At 39.5% G+C, this 15,139-nt stretch overlaps 1 protein-coding gene across 2 annotated transcripts in view; it reads right to left on the bottom strand.

The window, feature by feature from the left end:
• Positions 1-15,139, bottom strand: part of cdi (serine/threonine kinase) — a 52,242-nt gene that overhangs the window by 24,339 nt on the left and 12,764 nt on the right. For both annotated transcript variants that reach the window (XM_019056872.2, XM_019056871.2), the window contains exon 2: positions 3,716-3,837. In XM_019056872.2, coding sequence (XP_018912417.1) covers positions 3,716-3,837 — 122 coding nt within the window. The remainder of the gene's footprint in view (positions 1-3,715; positions 3,838-15,139) is intronic.

Below are 15,139 nucleotides of genomic sequence, written 5' to 3' on the forward strand. Positions count from 1 at the left end.
TTAGGAGTAAACAGGAAAAACGCTATTTATCTGAAATTTTATATTTCCTGTTTTTAAAATTACGTTTTATAAGTAAAAGTGTTTCCGTTGTTCTTTGTGATTTTGAGGAGTTTATCACATGATACAGTCAAATTTGGTTGGAAAAGTGAAATCAAAGCGATAGATATATCTGTTTCAAATTATGCCTTGGCCGTGTTAAACTTTTTGGAGCTTAATTTTACATACATTTTTAAGAAGTTTGTAAAGTTGGTAGTGAATTTGGGACTCGTTTAATGGGCTCAATGTGATTATTGTGCCATTTTTTCAGAAAAAATTATTTTCCTCAGGTAAACGTGTGTAACAGACCCATTTTTTCCCACTTACCCACCAAGACGTCCAGTTCGCCAAAAAAAACCTGATTTACTGGAGTTCACCCGCACGCGAAATTATTGGCATGCTTTTCACGTCGCGTCGTTCAAGTACTTGAGACGATTGTTCTCGATGATGAAAGAGATTACCTTCCGCCAAAAACTGTGTCGTAATTTTCGAGTAGCGCAGAAAATCGCTTTGCTAAAAAGCTCTTGTTCGGGAGCACATGAAGTTCTTTTCTAAAGACTCAGTCATATGATTACTCGATTTGGGGCAGTGACAAATTACAAGGATCATCGCGACACATACAACCTTCAAAAGCAATTTTGGAGACAGTATTCCAGATACGACAAGAAAATACACAGAACTAATTTCTGCCCAACGGAATTATTCCACAATTGCGTAAAAATACACCATCTTCTTTATCAGAGGGTTGGTTTGTAAGGTCATTACATACATATACATAGAAATGATATACAATTATTAAATTGCGAGACCGGCAAAATTAAGTACGTGCAATCGACCGAGTAGTTAATCTGATGAGTTTCTTGGGACGCCCAAGTATAACATAAAATATTTGTATTTGCAGATTCTGATCCAAAAATTTGCGTAAAAAAAGATCTCCGGTTGGTATTTAGATCACAAACGCCCACCAAAAAAATAAATTGCGTGCTCGTGGCGTATTGGCAGCGAATCAAGAAGTCCCGAGTTCGAATCCCGACGCAGAAGTTTCATGTTTGACGAAATGCCAAATGGACGTATTTCTACCAAACTGAACTATGTGCTATAAAACATGAGCCCTGAGACCCATAAGAATACATGCATAACAGGGCTCACGTCATAATGCACATAGTTCCATTTGGCAGAGATACGTCCAAATGGAAACAAGCTGATATTTTGAGAGGCGCGGAGTGGGTCGTTGCGCGAGACACAAAATCTTGTTTTCAAGGCTAAATCTAGTGAACTGTAACAAATTTCAAAGATTTCACTCAAGAGCTTATTTTGCCGGCCCCCCCCCCCCCCAAAAAAAAGAGAAAAAAAATAACCCCGAGTCATATGGATGAGGAATGAAATCCACTCATAAAAGCGCACGTGCTCATTGTTGCCTGGGCAAGGACAGACGGAACGCCTTCAATTTTTCGAGTATGTTACACGGACAACCGTTGAGCGCGAATAGTTGCATCAAAGCGTAGGGAGTATTGTGGCGTCGCAAACGGCGACAGTCCTTGTTCTGTTTGTGAATTACGTGAATTGCTCAGTTCAAAAATGACTTCAAAAATGACTGCAAAAACGAAAACATCTAATTCGAGCCATCAATTTCATTGAATGAATTTTTCAATGAATTTTTTAAAGTATTTTTGTTGCAAGCTATCATAAGACCCTGAGACGCTATTTTCTACTTTTCTGGACGAAAAAATTAAAAAGTCTATTTGTCTTGCCGTCTCAGGGTCGTATGATAGCTTGCACCAGAAACAGTTTAAAAAATTCATTGAAAAATTCATTCATGGAAAATTGATGGCTCAAATTAGGTGTTTCCGTTTCTGCAGTCATTTTTGGACTGAGCGATCAATATTAATCACTAACAGAACGAGAACTGTCGGCAGGACATAAAAAGTTTTCACTTTTTCCTCCTGCAAATAGAAAGAGCATCCTAAAAATGGGTCTTGTCAAGGATCTTTTATACAGAAATGTTTTAAAGTACAGATTTTGCAGATTAACAGGTTAAACTATTAACTCAAAATTTCCTTTTTAAAAATTCAGTAAGTTTGCTTAAAACGTTTCACGGGTTAGCGATATGTATGCAAAGTCATTAAATCTCATTCACAAATCAAAAAAAAAAAAAAAAAAAAAAAAAAAAAAAGATTTAAAAAAATATTGATCTTCCAATTTGGTCAGATTGGAATGCAAATATGCATTTCCCTCAATTTCATGCGACGATGCGGGTGAGGTATTCCGAACTTTTAAACTTCCAAGGTTGTGAGGTTAAGATTCCGAAGATTCTCAGATAGTAGCTTTACTTTGTATGGGTGAATGGATTGGGACCTTGGACGTTTCTTGAGGCGTTTAGACTGATAACAGCGTCATAATTTTCAGTTATGGCATTCGACAAATTTATAATAACACGATCTCGTAAGATTGTGGAGCAGTTTTACAAAAACGGATTCATCGCCACATAGAAAGACACAACAGACACATGTTCCACACTTCCAGGACTGCAAAATGTCCTAAAATACCGACCGTTTGTAGCAATTCGGTCGAATTCCCGATTTCTTTAACGGGAAAATGCTCGGTTTCTAAAAAACATGTGCGTTCTAATCAAAAATTCCTCTTACGCAAATTACTTATGCTGAATTGATTGAAGGTCGTATGTCAAGAAAATTTAAATCATTTTAGTCACTTTTGAAGGCTTCCTGCAAGGTGATTACAGATTCTTTGAGAATTTGGCTTTCTTAACTTATTTTGTCTTTAAATGTTCGCCTTTTTTGAAAGGTCCTGGCTCGACTTAAATAACATTAATGAGTGGTGCGATTTTTGAAATTCACTTCGAGCTTATTTTTTTTTACTTAAAATGAGTCAGTGTCCTTCAATCTTATTGCTCTCTCAAGACTTTTGAACATATGTTAACCCATCACATAAGAGCTTAAAACAATTTTTAGTCATCCTGCTTGCGTTGGGAGAAAATCAGTTATATGCTTCTTTCATAAAATTTGGCTCGGTAGACTTCGACACTCCTACCAGAAACAGATTCAACTACGTTATGTATTAGTGCGATTTTCCGTGTTAACCCTAAAGTTGAGCAACAAACTTGAGTGCGGGTGAGCGATAAGTCAATTTTATGTCGCGATAGCGGTATCGCATTCGATGGCTGCTACTAAAAACTCTTTAAGTATGCTGAGAATGAGGTTACACCAGTGTTTGTGTGGTCAATGTCGCATGTTCATTGCTCACTAATCGACAAGAAGTGAAAGATCGAGGAGTTGGTTCGATTTCATCCAAATCTACCACTCATTGCGTTATCACGCCTGGGGTTTTTCTTTAAATTAAAAAAGACAAGAACCGAATGACAGGGGCGGATCCAGCAATTTGGCAACACCGGATTCTCTCAATTTAAACCGATGTTAAATAATCGATCCTTGTCAGAACACTTGGCGCCTCCGAGAATCGATACATTTTCGTAGGTTTAAATGGAGTAACACAATGTTGCCAATTTGCTGGATCCGCCAATGCCGATGAATCTAAATTTCCCAGAGTACGAAAAAAGTAATAGCGAACAAGAAGATATGTATACGTTTTTCACACGCGGACAGAGAGAATAATTCACGATGCAAAAAAAAAAGTTGATTGTCGCTAGTGAGGAAACACTTACCCCAAGATGTTAGGATGTGAAAGTTGGTTCATTAATTGCACCTCTTTCAGCATGTTGCCTCGGTTGGAACGCAGCTGGTTCATCTTGAGCACCATCACTTGGCCCGTTACCCTATGGGTCACCTGTAACATTAGAGAAGCGAAGAAATATAGTAACAGTGGTTGTTAGGAGTAACTTAATAAATCGACTAAAAGTTAAGATAGCACTAATTCGTCGCCTACTTGACATAAGGGCGTAACTGCACTCTGCAATGAACCCTGTCTCCCATACAATTCAATGCTTTTTCGGGCTCATCCCAGTGTGTAGTTACGCCCTTATGTCAGCCAAGCGACGAATTGCACAATAAGCAGCCGATTTCAAAACGAAAAATTGATGATGGAAAATAATTAAAATAAAGATTAGGAGTCATGTAGAAAGAATGGCTGGTTCTTGGAATGGAGGGGTGTCTGGAAGTCCCTGACAGGGACCTGTCAATTGAGGACGCCGCACAAAGAACAGCCTATAGGCGTATAGGTCGTTATTACGCCCATCTGCTTTTCGGATACTACGTACCCTGGACTATGGTACGGTAGCGATAGAATATATATAGGTAACGGCTCGAGGTCGCAGTTCATCAAAAACAAAACTTTAAATGCGTTTTTCTCAAAACACGCAATGGCCTGCATAAAATAGCCTTCATGCACGCTGGGCTTGTCGATTTCCTTTTACATTTTTGCAGTGGTGAATGCATAGCCGAAGTGCGCTCCAGCTAGAATTGTATAAAGCAAATGGGTGGTTTATATACGAGGATTAAAAATAAACAAGTCGTTAGAAATGAAAACAAAATAATATGAACTATGCAAAACGATTATCCAGATGTCGGAACTTGGCAATTTTGAAAACGCCTTCAAATGCGGCGTGATACCTCACGCTTTCCGGAGAGTTCAAATAGTTGTATCATTGCGCCTTAGAAATGCGACGAAAAATTACCATTGAAATAGCCTTCATGCACGGTGGCCTTTTCGATTTCCGTTAACAGTTTTGCAGTCATGAATGCATAGCTGAAGTGCGCTTCAGCTAGAATTGTATAAAGCAAATGGGTAATTTTTATAGGAGGATTATAAATAAACAAGTGGTTAGAAATGAAAAGAAAATAATATGAACTATGCAAAACGATTATCCGGATATAGGAACTTGGCTGTTTTGAAAACGCCTTAAAATGCGGCGTGATACCTCACGCATTCCGGAGAGTTCAAATAGTTGTATCATCGCGCCTTAGAAATGCGACGGAAGATTACAATTGGGGAATTAGGGGGATTGGGGAATTAGGGGAGGGTGAGAGGGGGGTCATGAGCATCACCTGGCGTAATTCTAGGAGTTCGTAGTATGGCCTTTGTTTCTATTTATTTTTTATTTCCTTCCCTTCCTCCAAGGAAAAACTAGCTTTAGAATAATAAAGGGCATACGTATTTAAAAAAGGATACATAAAAAATCAACAATAAATGGATACAATTTAATTTGGCATAGCATCTATGTTGAGACCATTGGTGGATTAAAATTTTAACGTAACTTTTTAGATGTGAGAAACACATGGAAAATGCGTATCGAAAAGAAGAAGAAAAAAGAGTCTTGTGGCGGCATCGATAGCCGTTAATATTGTGTTACGTCTATCCGTTCCACCCTCAATAGTTATAGATTTCGGCAGAACTTGTGAGGATTCCCAGATCCGATGATTATCCCTCAGTTTCAATGGCATGCAGTTGAAGTAGCAGTTTGGAGTAACCCTCTTAATTTCCACGATTATAGACTTTGATAAAAGCATGTCCGGAAAGCATAGGTTTTTCTCATAGGCAAGGTCCCAGACTGCCGTGCTAAAGAAAAACGCCGTATGAGCCTCCTGACGTTGCCAAATTTCCTTCGATAAAATACGAAATTCCTGGAAAACGCGTGGATATTTTTCTGCCAATTTTTTCCAGGATTTCAATCACAATTTAATCTACAGTATCTGAAAATTTCAAAGGAAAATATTCGTAACTTTCCTCAAAAACAAACATTTTATCGGAGGAGATTCGACAACGCTCGAATGTTCATACGGCGTTCTTCCTTTGGCAAGGCTGAGTAGTTGGCGTCGAAAGTATCAAGCTTTAAGATATACTTTGATTCAATACGGTTTATTGACATGGGTCTTGTGTTCTACATGCGAGGCGCAAAAAATCAATAATTAATTAACCTAAAACATTCTCGCTCACGGGAGGTATCATTAAATTACATTTAAACTCCACGTCATAATCTCCGGAATCCCCATTCGAACAGTCTTAAACCTACAAAGGCTCGCAGGGGAGCCGTGAGCATTGACTTGCCGCCTTGTTTAAAAGGTTTAAAACGAAGCGATTCTGTTAACGTCACTGAACGAATGCCTACAACTGGCCAAAACTGGACGTAAAAAATCGTAGAACAACTATGTTCAAGTTTTTCTAGAGATGAATGGATTCCAAATCGGAAGGGGGCGGCCGAAAGAAAGAAGATCTCTGATTGCAACGTTGTGCACCACTTTTATGCTTTAGTTTTAAAACATGCTTTTATAACGATACACACAATTTTTCTGAAAATTTTTCGCGAAGGTACCTAAATGGTTTCAAATTAAAAGGATCGAAAATTTCAACGCAATATTTTTGTTCGTTCTACTTTTTTTTAATGTAACAAAAAAAAAAAAAAATTACATTTAAACTCCACGTCATAATCTCCGGAATCCCCTCTAACAGTCTTAAACCTACAAAGGCTCGCAGGGTAGCCGTGAGCATTGATTTGCCGCCTTGTTTAAAAGGTTTAAAACGAAGCGATTCTGTTACTGTCACTGAACGAATGGCTACAACTGGCCAAAACTGGACGTAAAAAATCGTAGAACAACTATGTTCAAGTTTTTCTAGAGATGAATGGATTCCAAATCGGAAGGGGGCGGCCGAAAGAAAGAAGATCTCTGATTGCAACGTTGTGCACCACTTTTATGCTTTAGTTTTAAAACATGCTTTTATAACGATACACACAATTTTTCTGAAAATTTTTCGCGAAGGTACCTAAATGGTTTCAAATTAAAAGGATCGAAAATTTCAACGCAATATTTTTGTTCGTTCTACTTTTTTTTAATGTAACAAAAAAAAAAAAAAATTACATTTAAACTCCACGTCATAATCTCTGGAATCCCCATTCTAACAGTCTTAAACCTACAAAGGCTCGCAGGGGAGCCGTGAGCATTGACTTGCTGCCTTGTTTAAAAGGTTTAAAATGAAGCGGTTCTGTTAACGTCACTAAACGAATGCCCACAACTGACCAAAACTGGACGTAAAAAATCGTAGAACAATTATGTTCAAGTTTTTCTAGAGATGAATGGATTCCAAATCGGAAGGGAGCACCCGAAAGAAAGAAGATATTTATCTCTGATTGCAACGTTGTGCACCACTTTTATGCTTTAGTTTTAAAACATGCTTTTATAATGAGACACACAATTTTTCTGAGAAGTTTTCGCGAAGGTACCTAAATGGTTTCAAATAAAAGGATCGAAAATTTCAACGCGATATTTTTGTTCGTTCTACTTTTTTTTAATTTAACCAAAAAAAAAAATTAAATATCATCGAATGGTCCGAATCGTTACACCGAGGATACACATTTTCCATCTAATTATGCTAAAAATTGGAGCAGAGAGTCAAGAATGATTTGTACACAGTCCTACAGTCTTGTAGACGCTAATTTGCGTTTCACGCCAACTGACCGACTGGCCTGCGTTTGGCGCAATGCGAGAAGTATTCATGCAGTCTTGTAGGCGCCAATATGGGCCGTGCGCTGACCGCATTGTTTAGTGCAATGCGCGAAGTATTCCTAAAGCCGTGCAGGCGCTAATATACGTTCAACGCCGGCCGCACTGTGTTTGGCGCGATTATTCGAACTCGCGTTAGAATAATCGTGGCATCGAATAACTGAAAGGCCTCTATTGTGTTTCGACACCGTGCGAGCATTCAAACGTTGCCTCGTTTCTCCTGATTAAATATTTTCTCCGAGAAAAGTTAGGAAAGTTCTTTAAACCCACGACCATTGTTCAATCTTTTCACTTCCATTTACCATCAGAGGGTAAGACATCGATGACTTGTCAACGAACCAATCTAAACTAGCGTTAACATAAAAATGCGTTTATTTGCCAACTGTTCCCTGTTTTGCCACACTTCTACCTTAAATTAACTTCATTTTAAAGTCGAGCATTCCTGTAGCAGATGTTAGGGTTTCTATTCGCGCAATCCTCATATATTTTCTTCAACCTTTCGCGTAATTCCTGGATTACCAGTTTTATAAGAACACCCGTGGCATAAAGCAAAAAATTCCAGACCTATATAGGGAATTTACGTACTTTTTCAGTACTTCCGGACCGCCCTCAAAATATAAGTACTATTTTTGAACTTTCCGAACCAGTAGACACCGTGAGAGAGAAGGAACTAAAAATCTCTAAATTAAGTGGGTAAACGGTGTTCTGGGAGAGTGATTTACAAACATTTCAGCGTAAAACACTCAAGTGTGTTACATATCTGACTGGAGCTCAGACGATTTATATGTAAAAATTCATCAATTAAACATATTGTTAGGATAAAAAGTGATTCAAAATTCGGAAATTTTATATTCTGAGCGCAATGTTGTCTGATTTAAATGAAACTTCGCGCGCGCCTTTACCATAAAGGCGAACTAACCATCCAGGAAACCTGAAAGTATTTTTCATCGATAACTCGAAAATGGACTTTTCGGTCTTATTTCAAGATAATCGATCTCCTAGAAAAGCTTCATCTTTCTTTCGCCTCGCTTTTCGCGCAGACGATGACTTATAATTGAAAAAATACACTAAAAAGTTAACTAAATTTTGCTTCAAATATCGAACCTTTCTTTTGGTGACTATCTTGACGTTTGCCAAGAGGAAAGCAGGATAAATTCCTTCAAAGTTATGTCATGAAAATATGAAGCAGATGCCCCGGTGCGCAATCGTTGAAAACCATCCAACAGTATCACAGTCCGAGAGACCTTACCTTGTGTAGATTGTTATCAAACGCACCGCGTTAACGCAGTAATAATATGCCACGACCACTCCGAAAAAGGGAAGAGATTTGTTCTTGAAAATATACGTGCTTACATGACATTTAAGTATCATAACCCAGAGTTGCCAGATCGGCGACACTTCGCATTCTCCCAGGGCAGGCACCCGGTTCGCAGAAGCGCTAATAATTGCACCGAGCGACCATTAAACCTCGAGATTGACAGGCAATGTTAGACGACTCGATTTTATGGGATAAAAGTGAAAAATTGAAAGCTCTCTCTACCGTAGCAACGCATGCGGAATAAGGATTGTTGTCAAGGATTGAGCTGTTCGGATGAAGTGAATACGAGTGCACCGGCAATGTGCCTCGTTGGTTTTAGCTGAACTTTGACTTTCCAATAATGTTGAGCCAACGTTCATTTATAACCACTGAACAATAAATCAACATGCAGATGCGCGCAATGGGTCATGGAATCTTAATTCGGCGGTTAAAATTTAGAGATGAAAAATGAGCCACGATTAGATCTGTCTGAACCCCTAATTTCCAGGTTCAAAATTAACGAAGATATCAGTCTTCCAAAAAACACGGCGATTTATTCCAAATCAGTGATGCACATGAAAGTAAAGATGCATTGCAAATCTTGTGTATTATTAACGCACGTGGAACAAAACATCAAGCGGGAGCGTACATAAATTACGTAACGCACTTTTACAGCTATTTTGACACTCCTTCCCCTCTGTAACGCTATACGTAACCCAAGACTCCCCTCCCCTCCTAATAATTAGGTAACGCTTGACGGAGTCCCTCACCTTAAGATCCAACAAGTTTTGGGATCCTGTTAAATTTGCTGATAAAATTAACTGGCTAAAATTTGCAGTATTTTCAATGACAGGGTTGTCACAGAATTCAGAAAATTAAATTCCCTGACATTTCTCTGACACATTTTGGTAAAATTCCATGACAATTGAAGATATGACGGATGGTTAAGAAGGCATAATTGAGAATAGTTTTGAGGCAAAATTTTTTGTTCAAAACCGCTGGAGCAAGGAGAACAAGTACTTCACACTCCCACGGGTGACTAAGTGTAATTTGCGACTTGATCTCTGACATGTCAACTGATATTGAACGAACTATTTCCTAGTGTTGGGTTCATATTTTTTCATACTTTTCTTTCAATTCTCATAGCGATACCTTGATTTTCTCCAATTTATTCAGATCTGAATGACTAGACGGGCAGGGGGAGGGGGGGGGGGGGGTGCGCCGCTCAAAACTTCTGACATGAAACTATGAAAGGGCGCAGCCTCAGATCGACGGGGGTGCGCGAAGATTTCTAGTTACGCCACTGGAGTATGTGGTCTAAAGAACCGTCAAAATAACTTAGCGTAACACTCAAACGCCCCCTGGGTTTTACGAGACTACATCTTGGAGTCGAACGGACGGCGGCCTACTTGGTTAGAAGCCAGTTCAATGGTTTTCGGCTGATGTTCACGCCTCCTGGAGGGCTAAGCATCGTCACAGTGGCTAGCAGTGAAAGTATGAGGGAGGAATTAATTAGATCATATTTTGATGTATTCGTGGTTCTCGGGTGGAAACGCGATCGTTTATCAGTCCCAACATTTCAGGAGAAAGGGGACTCAACGGAATGTAAATCGATGGTGTTAGCATTAACAAAATTGAGGCGTTGGGTGCACAAACGGCATTTCTTGGTTCTGGGGTTCCAGAATCTCTAAAATGCTAATTGTTATTTTAGAGGGAAGACTATTGGGTACATTTTCAGCACTGTAAAATCATAAATGATATTCAGTAAAAATTAAAACAAATTACGTACATTTTCTTTAATTATAATGGATGAAACATTTCGACGGTGAAAGTCGGCAATCACATAACTCGGTTTGTGACGTCGCAGACTTCCTGTCATACTTTATTTTTTAAATGGAAAACTACTCAACGGCAATTCTTTAAAACTGTCATGATTTTTCTTCTCAATGCGAAGAAAATTCTGCAAAAACTTCAAGAAATAATGTCAATTTGCTCTCCTTTAAAAAAATGACGTAGAGGCGGAGATTTTCAGACACCGCAAACGAGTTATGTGATTGCCGACTTTCACCGTCGATTTGCTGATAGATTTTGAACCCTGGTTTTTTCCGGAAGAGAGAACTGAAATAAAATGTATCTATCAACATTAGCAATTATTGACTTATCTGTTTTCAGCAGGATTTTTAAAATAAGTTTAAGTCTATCCTATTAGTTTTTATTTTTTTTTAATTAAATATAAAATAATTATTTTAAATTTAACATTAATTTTTATGTTTTCACACTTTTCAAAACGAAAGATTAGTCTTATCGCATAGGCTCGAACCCATCGATCTGAAGAAAATCTCAGTCGAAATGCGGAATTTTGTTCATTCGTTTTAAATTGGAAAAACCAATTTGCACGAGCCAAACTATGGATGTCCAAGGTTTTTGGTGGCTCATTTAATCTTTTTCAATGCTACATCTTCATGAATTCATTTTCCTCCTCCCTCATTGACTGCACTCCTCTCTGCAATATTCTATCGTTTTTCAATTGAGCAGTCTATCGTTATTAACACACTTAAGCTTGAAACCGTTTATCTTCACCTAATCTCCTTCAAGGTAGCGCAAATCATGATTTGCATTCATTCGATCGAGCTAAGTAATTTCGAGGCATGCCCACTTGAAAACTTTCCACTTATTGAGACTTAATCAATCGGTTTGATTAAATGTACGTCGGTATGTTTTTCATCACCCACCTTTTCCTGTTCCATTTTGTTCCTTTGGTCTCTAAGGTCCAAGTCTAGCAGCGGGCTGATTATTGGAATTGATAGACAAAGCGATAGAAAAAGAAGACAAAGGGCAAAATGGAGCGATCCTATTGGCAGAAGCGGGCATTTACTATAGACTTAAGGGGGAAATGATGGACTAACTTTATGATCCCTCGTGGGTTACCGATAGTCTATTACTTACATCCTTTCTCCATTGCGACCACTCTCTTTCACCCATAGTATCGCTCAATTTGCCCCTTCTCTTCTTTGCCTGTATCGTTTTGTCTAGAGTCCCTTTATACTGAGAGTCAAGACAATGCGAATCCATTTCTGATTGGTTAACCGGATTTTAGGCCTTCTCAGTGTCACAAACGGGAATAAAGATTACATTTTCACCAATTGCAAAGATTATAATCTGGAATGGACCGAGGAATTTCGGGTTCGACAAGGAACAAACGGAATGAAAGAAGGAACGGAGAAAGGAATTTAAGAATGAGCCGATCAAAGATTACGAAAAACGTTCAATTTCTGTAATCTTTATTCCCGTTTGTGACTCCACGAGGGGTGTTGTCTTGACTCTCAGTATAAAGGGACTCTATAGTTTTGTCTTACTGTCTATATTGTCTTATTGAAAAAATTGTACGTTCAGTATCTCAATGCTTGCTTCCTCTCGCTTCCCTTAACGCGTCCACGATTAGAATTTTTTGAAGGCGCAAGCTGCAGTCAAGCGAACGCCGAAGTCAGTGGCGAGGCGCTAATAATCGATCATCTATGTTTCCCCCACTTGAAGCTATGTTAGAGAATCGATCATTAAGGTGTTCGGCGTGTTAAGGAAGAACGCCGTATGAGCTTCTCGACGTTACCATAATTCCTTCAATTGAAGAAGAATTTCCTGGGAAAATCCTGACTATTTTTCTTCAAAATTTTCCAACAATTTGAATCGAGATCAGAGGCGGGTCCACCAAATTGGCAACACCGGATTTCTTCCATTTAAACCTATGCTAAATACTCGATTCTTGTCGGAGCACCTGGCCCCTTCAAGAATCGATACATTTCCATATGTTTAAATGGAGAAAAGACAATGTTGCCAATTTGCTGGATCCGCAAATAATCGCAATTTAATCTAAAACATCTGAAAATTTCAAGGAAAAATGGGTATACATACACTGAAAAAAAAAAAAAAAACACACATTGGATCTAGAGTCCAAACCCTTAAAAACATTGGCAGAAAAAATATTCTGGATTCAATCAGATTTTAGCTTAAATCAAAAGGAAATCCGCTCAAATTAAGAGGCTTGGTTCTTGATTCAAGCAAAAATCCGATTGAATCAAGGGTATTTTTTCTTGTCGATGTTTTTGTCTCGACTCTAGATCCAATGTGTTTTTTTTTCCAGAGTAGCATTCCTTGAGAATACATATTTTATCCGGGGAAATTTGGCAACCATCGAATGCACATACTGTGTTCCGTCTTAGCGCGGCAGTACCGACGAGCGCTGGTCTCATCCTCCGTTTCACCAACCTCGCCCCGACGGGGGATACCTGGTATCTCTGTTTCCGATTTTTTGGACATACCCCGTTTTGGAGGTGGACGTCTGGGATGCAAACGTGCGAGGCGCGGCTAGACCAGTTGACGCGCGGCATAGAAAGTGCAAGGGAAGGTTGACGCGAGCGGGACGGGCGAAGAAGCAACTGACTGACCTGTTACGCGTCAGTCGGCCCAGCTTACGGCTTTGGCGGCGCGGCGTGGCGCTTCACACCACAACTCATTTTAATTAACTTTCTCATCTGCACGGCCACTATACGCGCGGCTTTAATTAATGAGAAATTATAAAACAAGCAAGGGAGGCAGAAGCGACCAACGGCCGTCGAGCGCCGCACAGTGGAATAGAAAAGGTCGGACAACACTTGGAAACTTAAAACGCTTATAACTCGTTTATACAAAACTTTGAGGTTCTGAAAGTGGTTTCATTGGTTTTCACGTAGAATTTTCTTCCAAAACCACCCCTTGAAGTTTAAAAAGTGAGGAGATGAAGATTAAAATTTGCGGTTTTAATCAAGAAAATGATGTCCGTTGACTTGGTCCACTGTGCGGCGCGGAGAGCGCACAGAGCGGCAAGCTACATTTCATACCCGAGTGTGCACCACCGTTGAGGAAGCCGAAAACATTCCTCCACAGAAAGTGATGCCGGCTAAGGAGCAAGATACACCAATAAGATAAGCCCCGACACAATTATGTAATTAAACGGCCGGCCGCTAGTTGCGCCAGCGTCGCTCCTCTCCTAAAACACTGCTCGGCCCCGCGTACTTTCTCCCGCACAATTTTACCTATTCGCGGAATGATCGGCGCCGAAATTCGCGACGAAAAAAAATGGGTGCTTGCATCTCCGTCCGCAACGCCCGGTGACCGTAGAAAGTACGCGTCGCGCAATTAGACGGTCTACCAAGTCCAATTAAAGTTGAGGGTGGGGGCGGCAAGGAAGCGGCTTACGGGTGTAGGCAAAAAGAATCGAAAATGGACGCCGGATCTAGGTACGGGAGATTCGGCGCGAGCTGAGATTGTGTAATGCCATTAGCATGTTCCCGAATTTCCGGCGCGGATATGGAATTTTATCGGGATGGCTCCGAAGCAGTCGCGTGCGAATTATTAATTTTTTCCGCAACAGGTCACGTTTGCTTACGTCAAAAAGAGAAAATAAATTCAGCGGGAATTTCGATGCGTTCCGATGGAGTGGACATCGGTCAGGGTTAGGACTCAAAAAAAAAAAAAAAAAAAAAAAAAAACGAGACTTGTTACCTCATGACAGTTTCACATAGCACATTGAAAATAATAAAAGTTTCCAAAATTAACTCGCTGACACGTGGGAAATTTGCACTTCTAGTTCGCAATTAAATCTGCTAATTTCCCCGCCTCATGAAAAAACTACAGAGAGCATAGGCACGATCAGCCGATAAAAATTTCTCGGTAAACAACTGAACTTTGATTTTGCATAAAGTTCCTTCCTCTTTTCGCAGACGGCACTTCTCCACTTGTAGATAAACATCAGAACTCAGGAAAATAATGATTTTTTTGTACGACAGGCTTATATTCATGGAGTGATAGATTCGACTCAAACAGACTTCGGTTTTTTTAGTAATAAACAATTATTGTTGTCAGTCAATTTTTTAAAAGATTTTAAAAATAAAATTTAGTTCATTAACCACTTATTTTCTGAAATATTCGTCCCCATCCATAAAAAGAAGAAAAAAAGGAAGGATCATTTACGTGCTCAGAATGGAAGGAAGAAGTACGATTTCTCTCATTCATCGTCGTCCCTCTGACCTAAGGGCGTATCTCAAAATTCCACATAAGACCTATTCTCCATATTTTCTCACGTTCTGTTACTTCTTTTCCTTCTCTTAAACGCTGCCATGACGCAAGCACGGACATATTCGTATGAATTAAGGCACTCTCAGAAAAATAGCCTCCCCTAATGCTCACAGTGACCAAAAATTTCAAAAATCCAAATTTTATACGGACGTAAAGTCCGACCCGTCCGTTTCTACGCCTAAAAATCCAGGGTGCATTCTTGGCGACTGTGTTTCAACAACCCGAT

The sequence above is a fragment of the Bemisia tabaci genome, chromosome 5, assembly GCF_918797505.1.
Source record: "Bemisia tabaci chromosome 5, PGI_BMITA_v3".
Taxonomy (NCBI): domain Eukaryota; kingdom Metazoa; phylum Arthropoda; class Insecta; order Hemiptera; family Aleyrodidae; genus Bemisia; species Bemisia tabaci.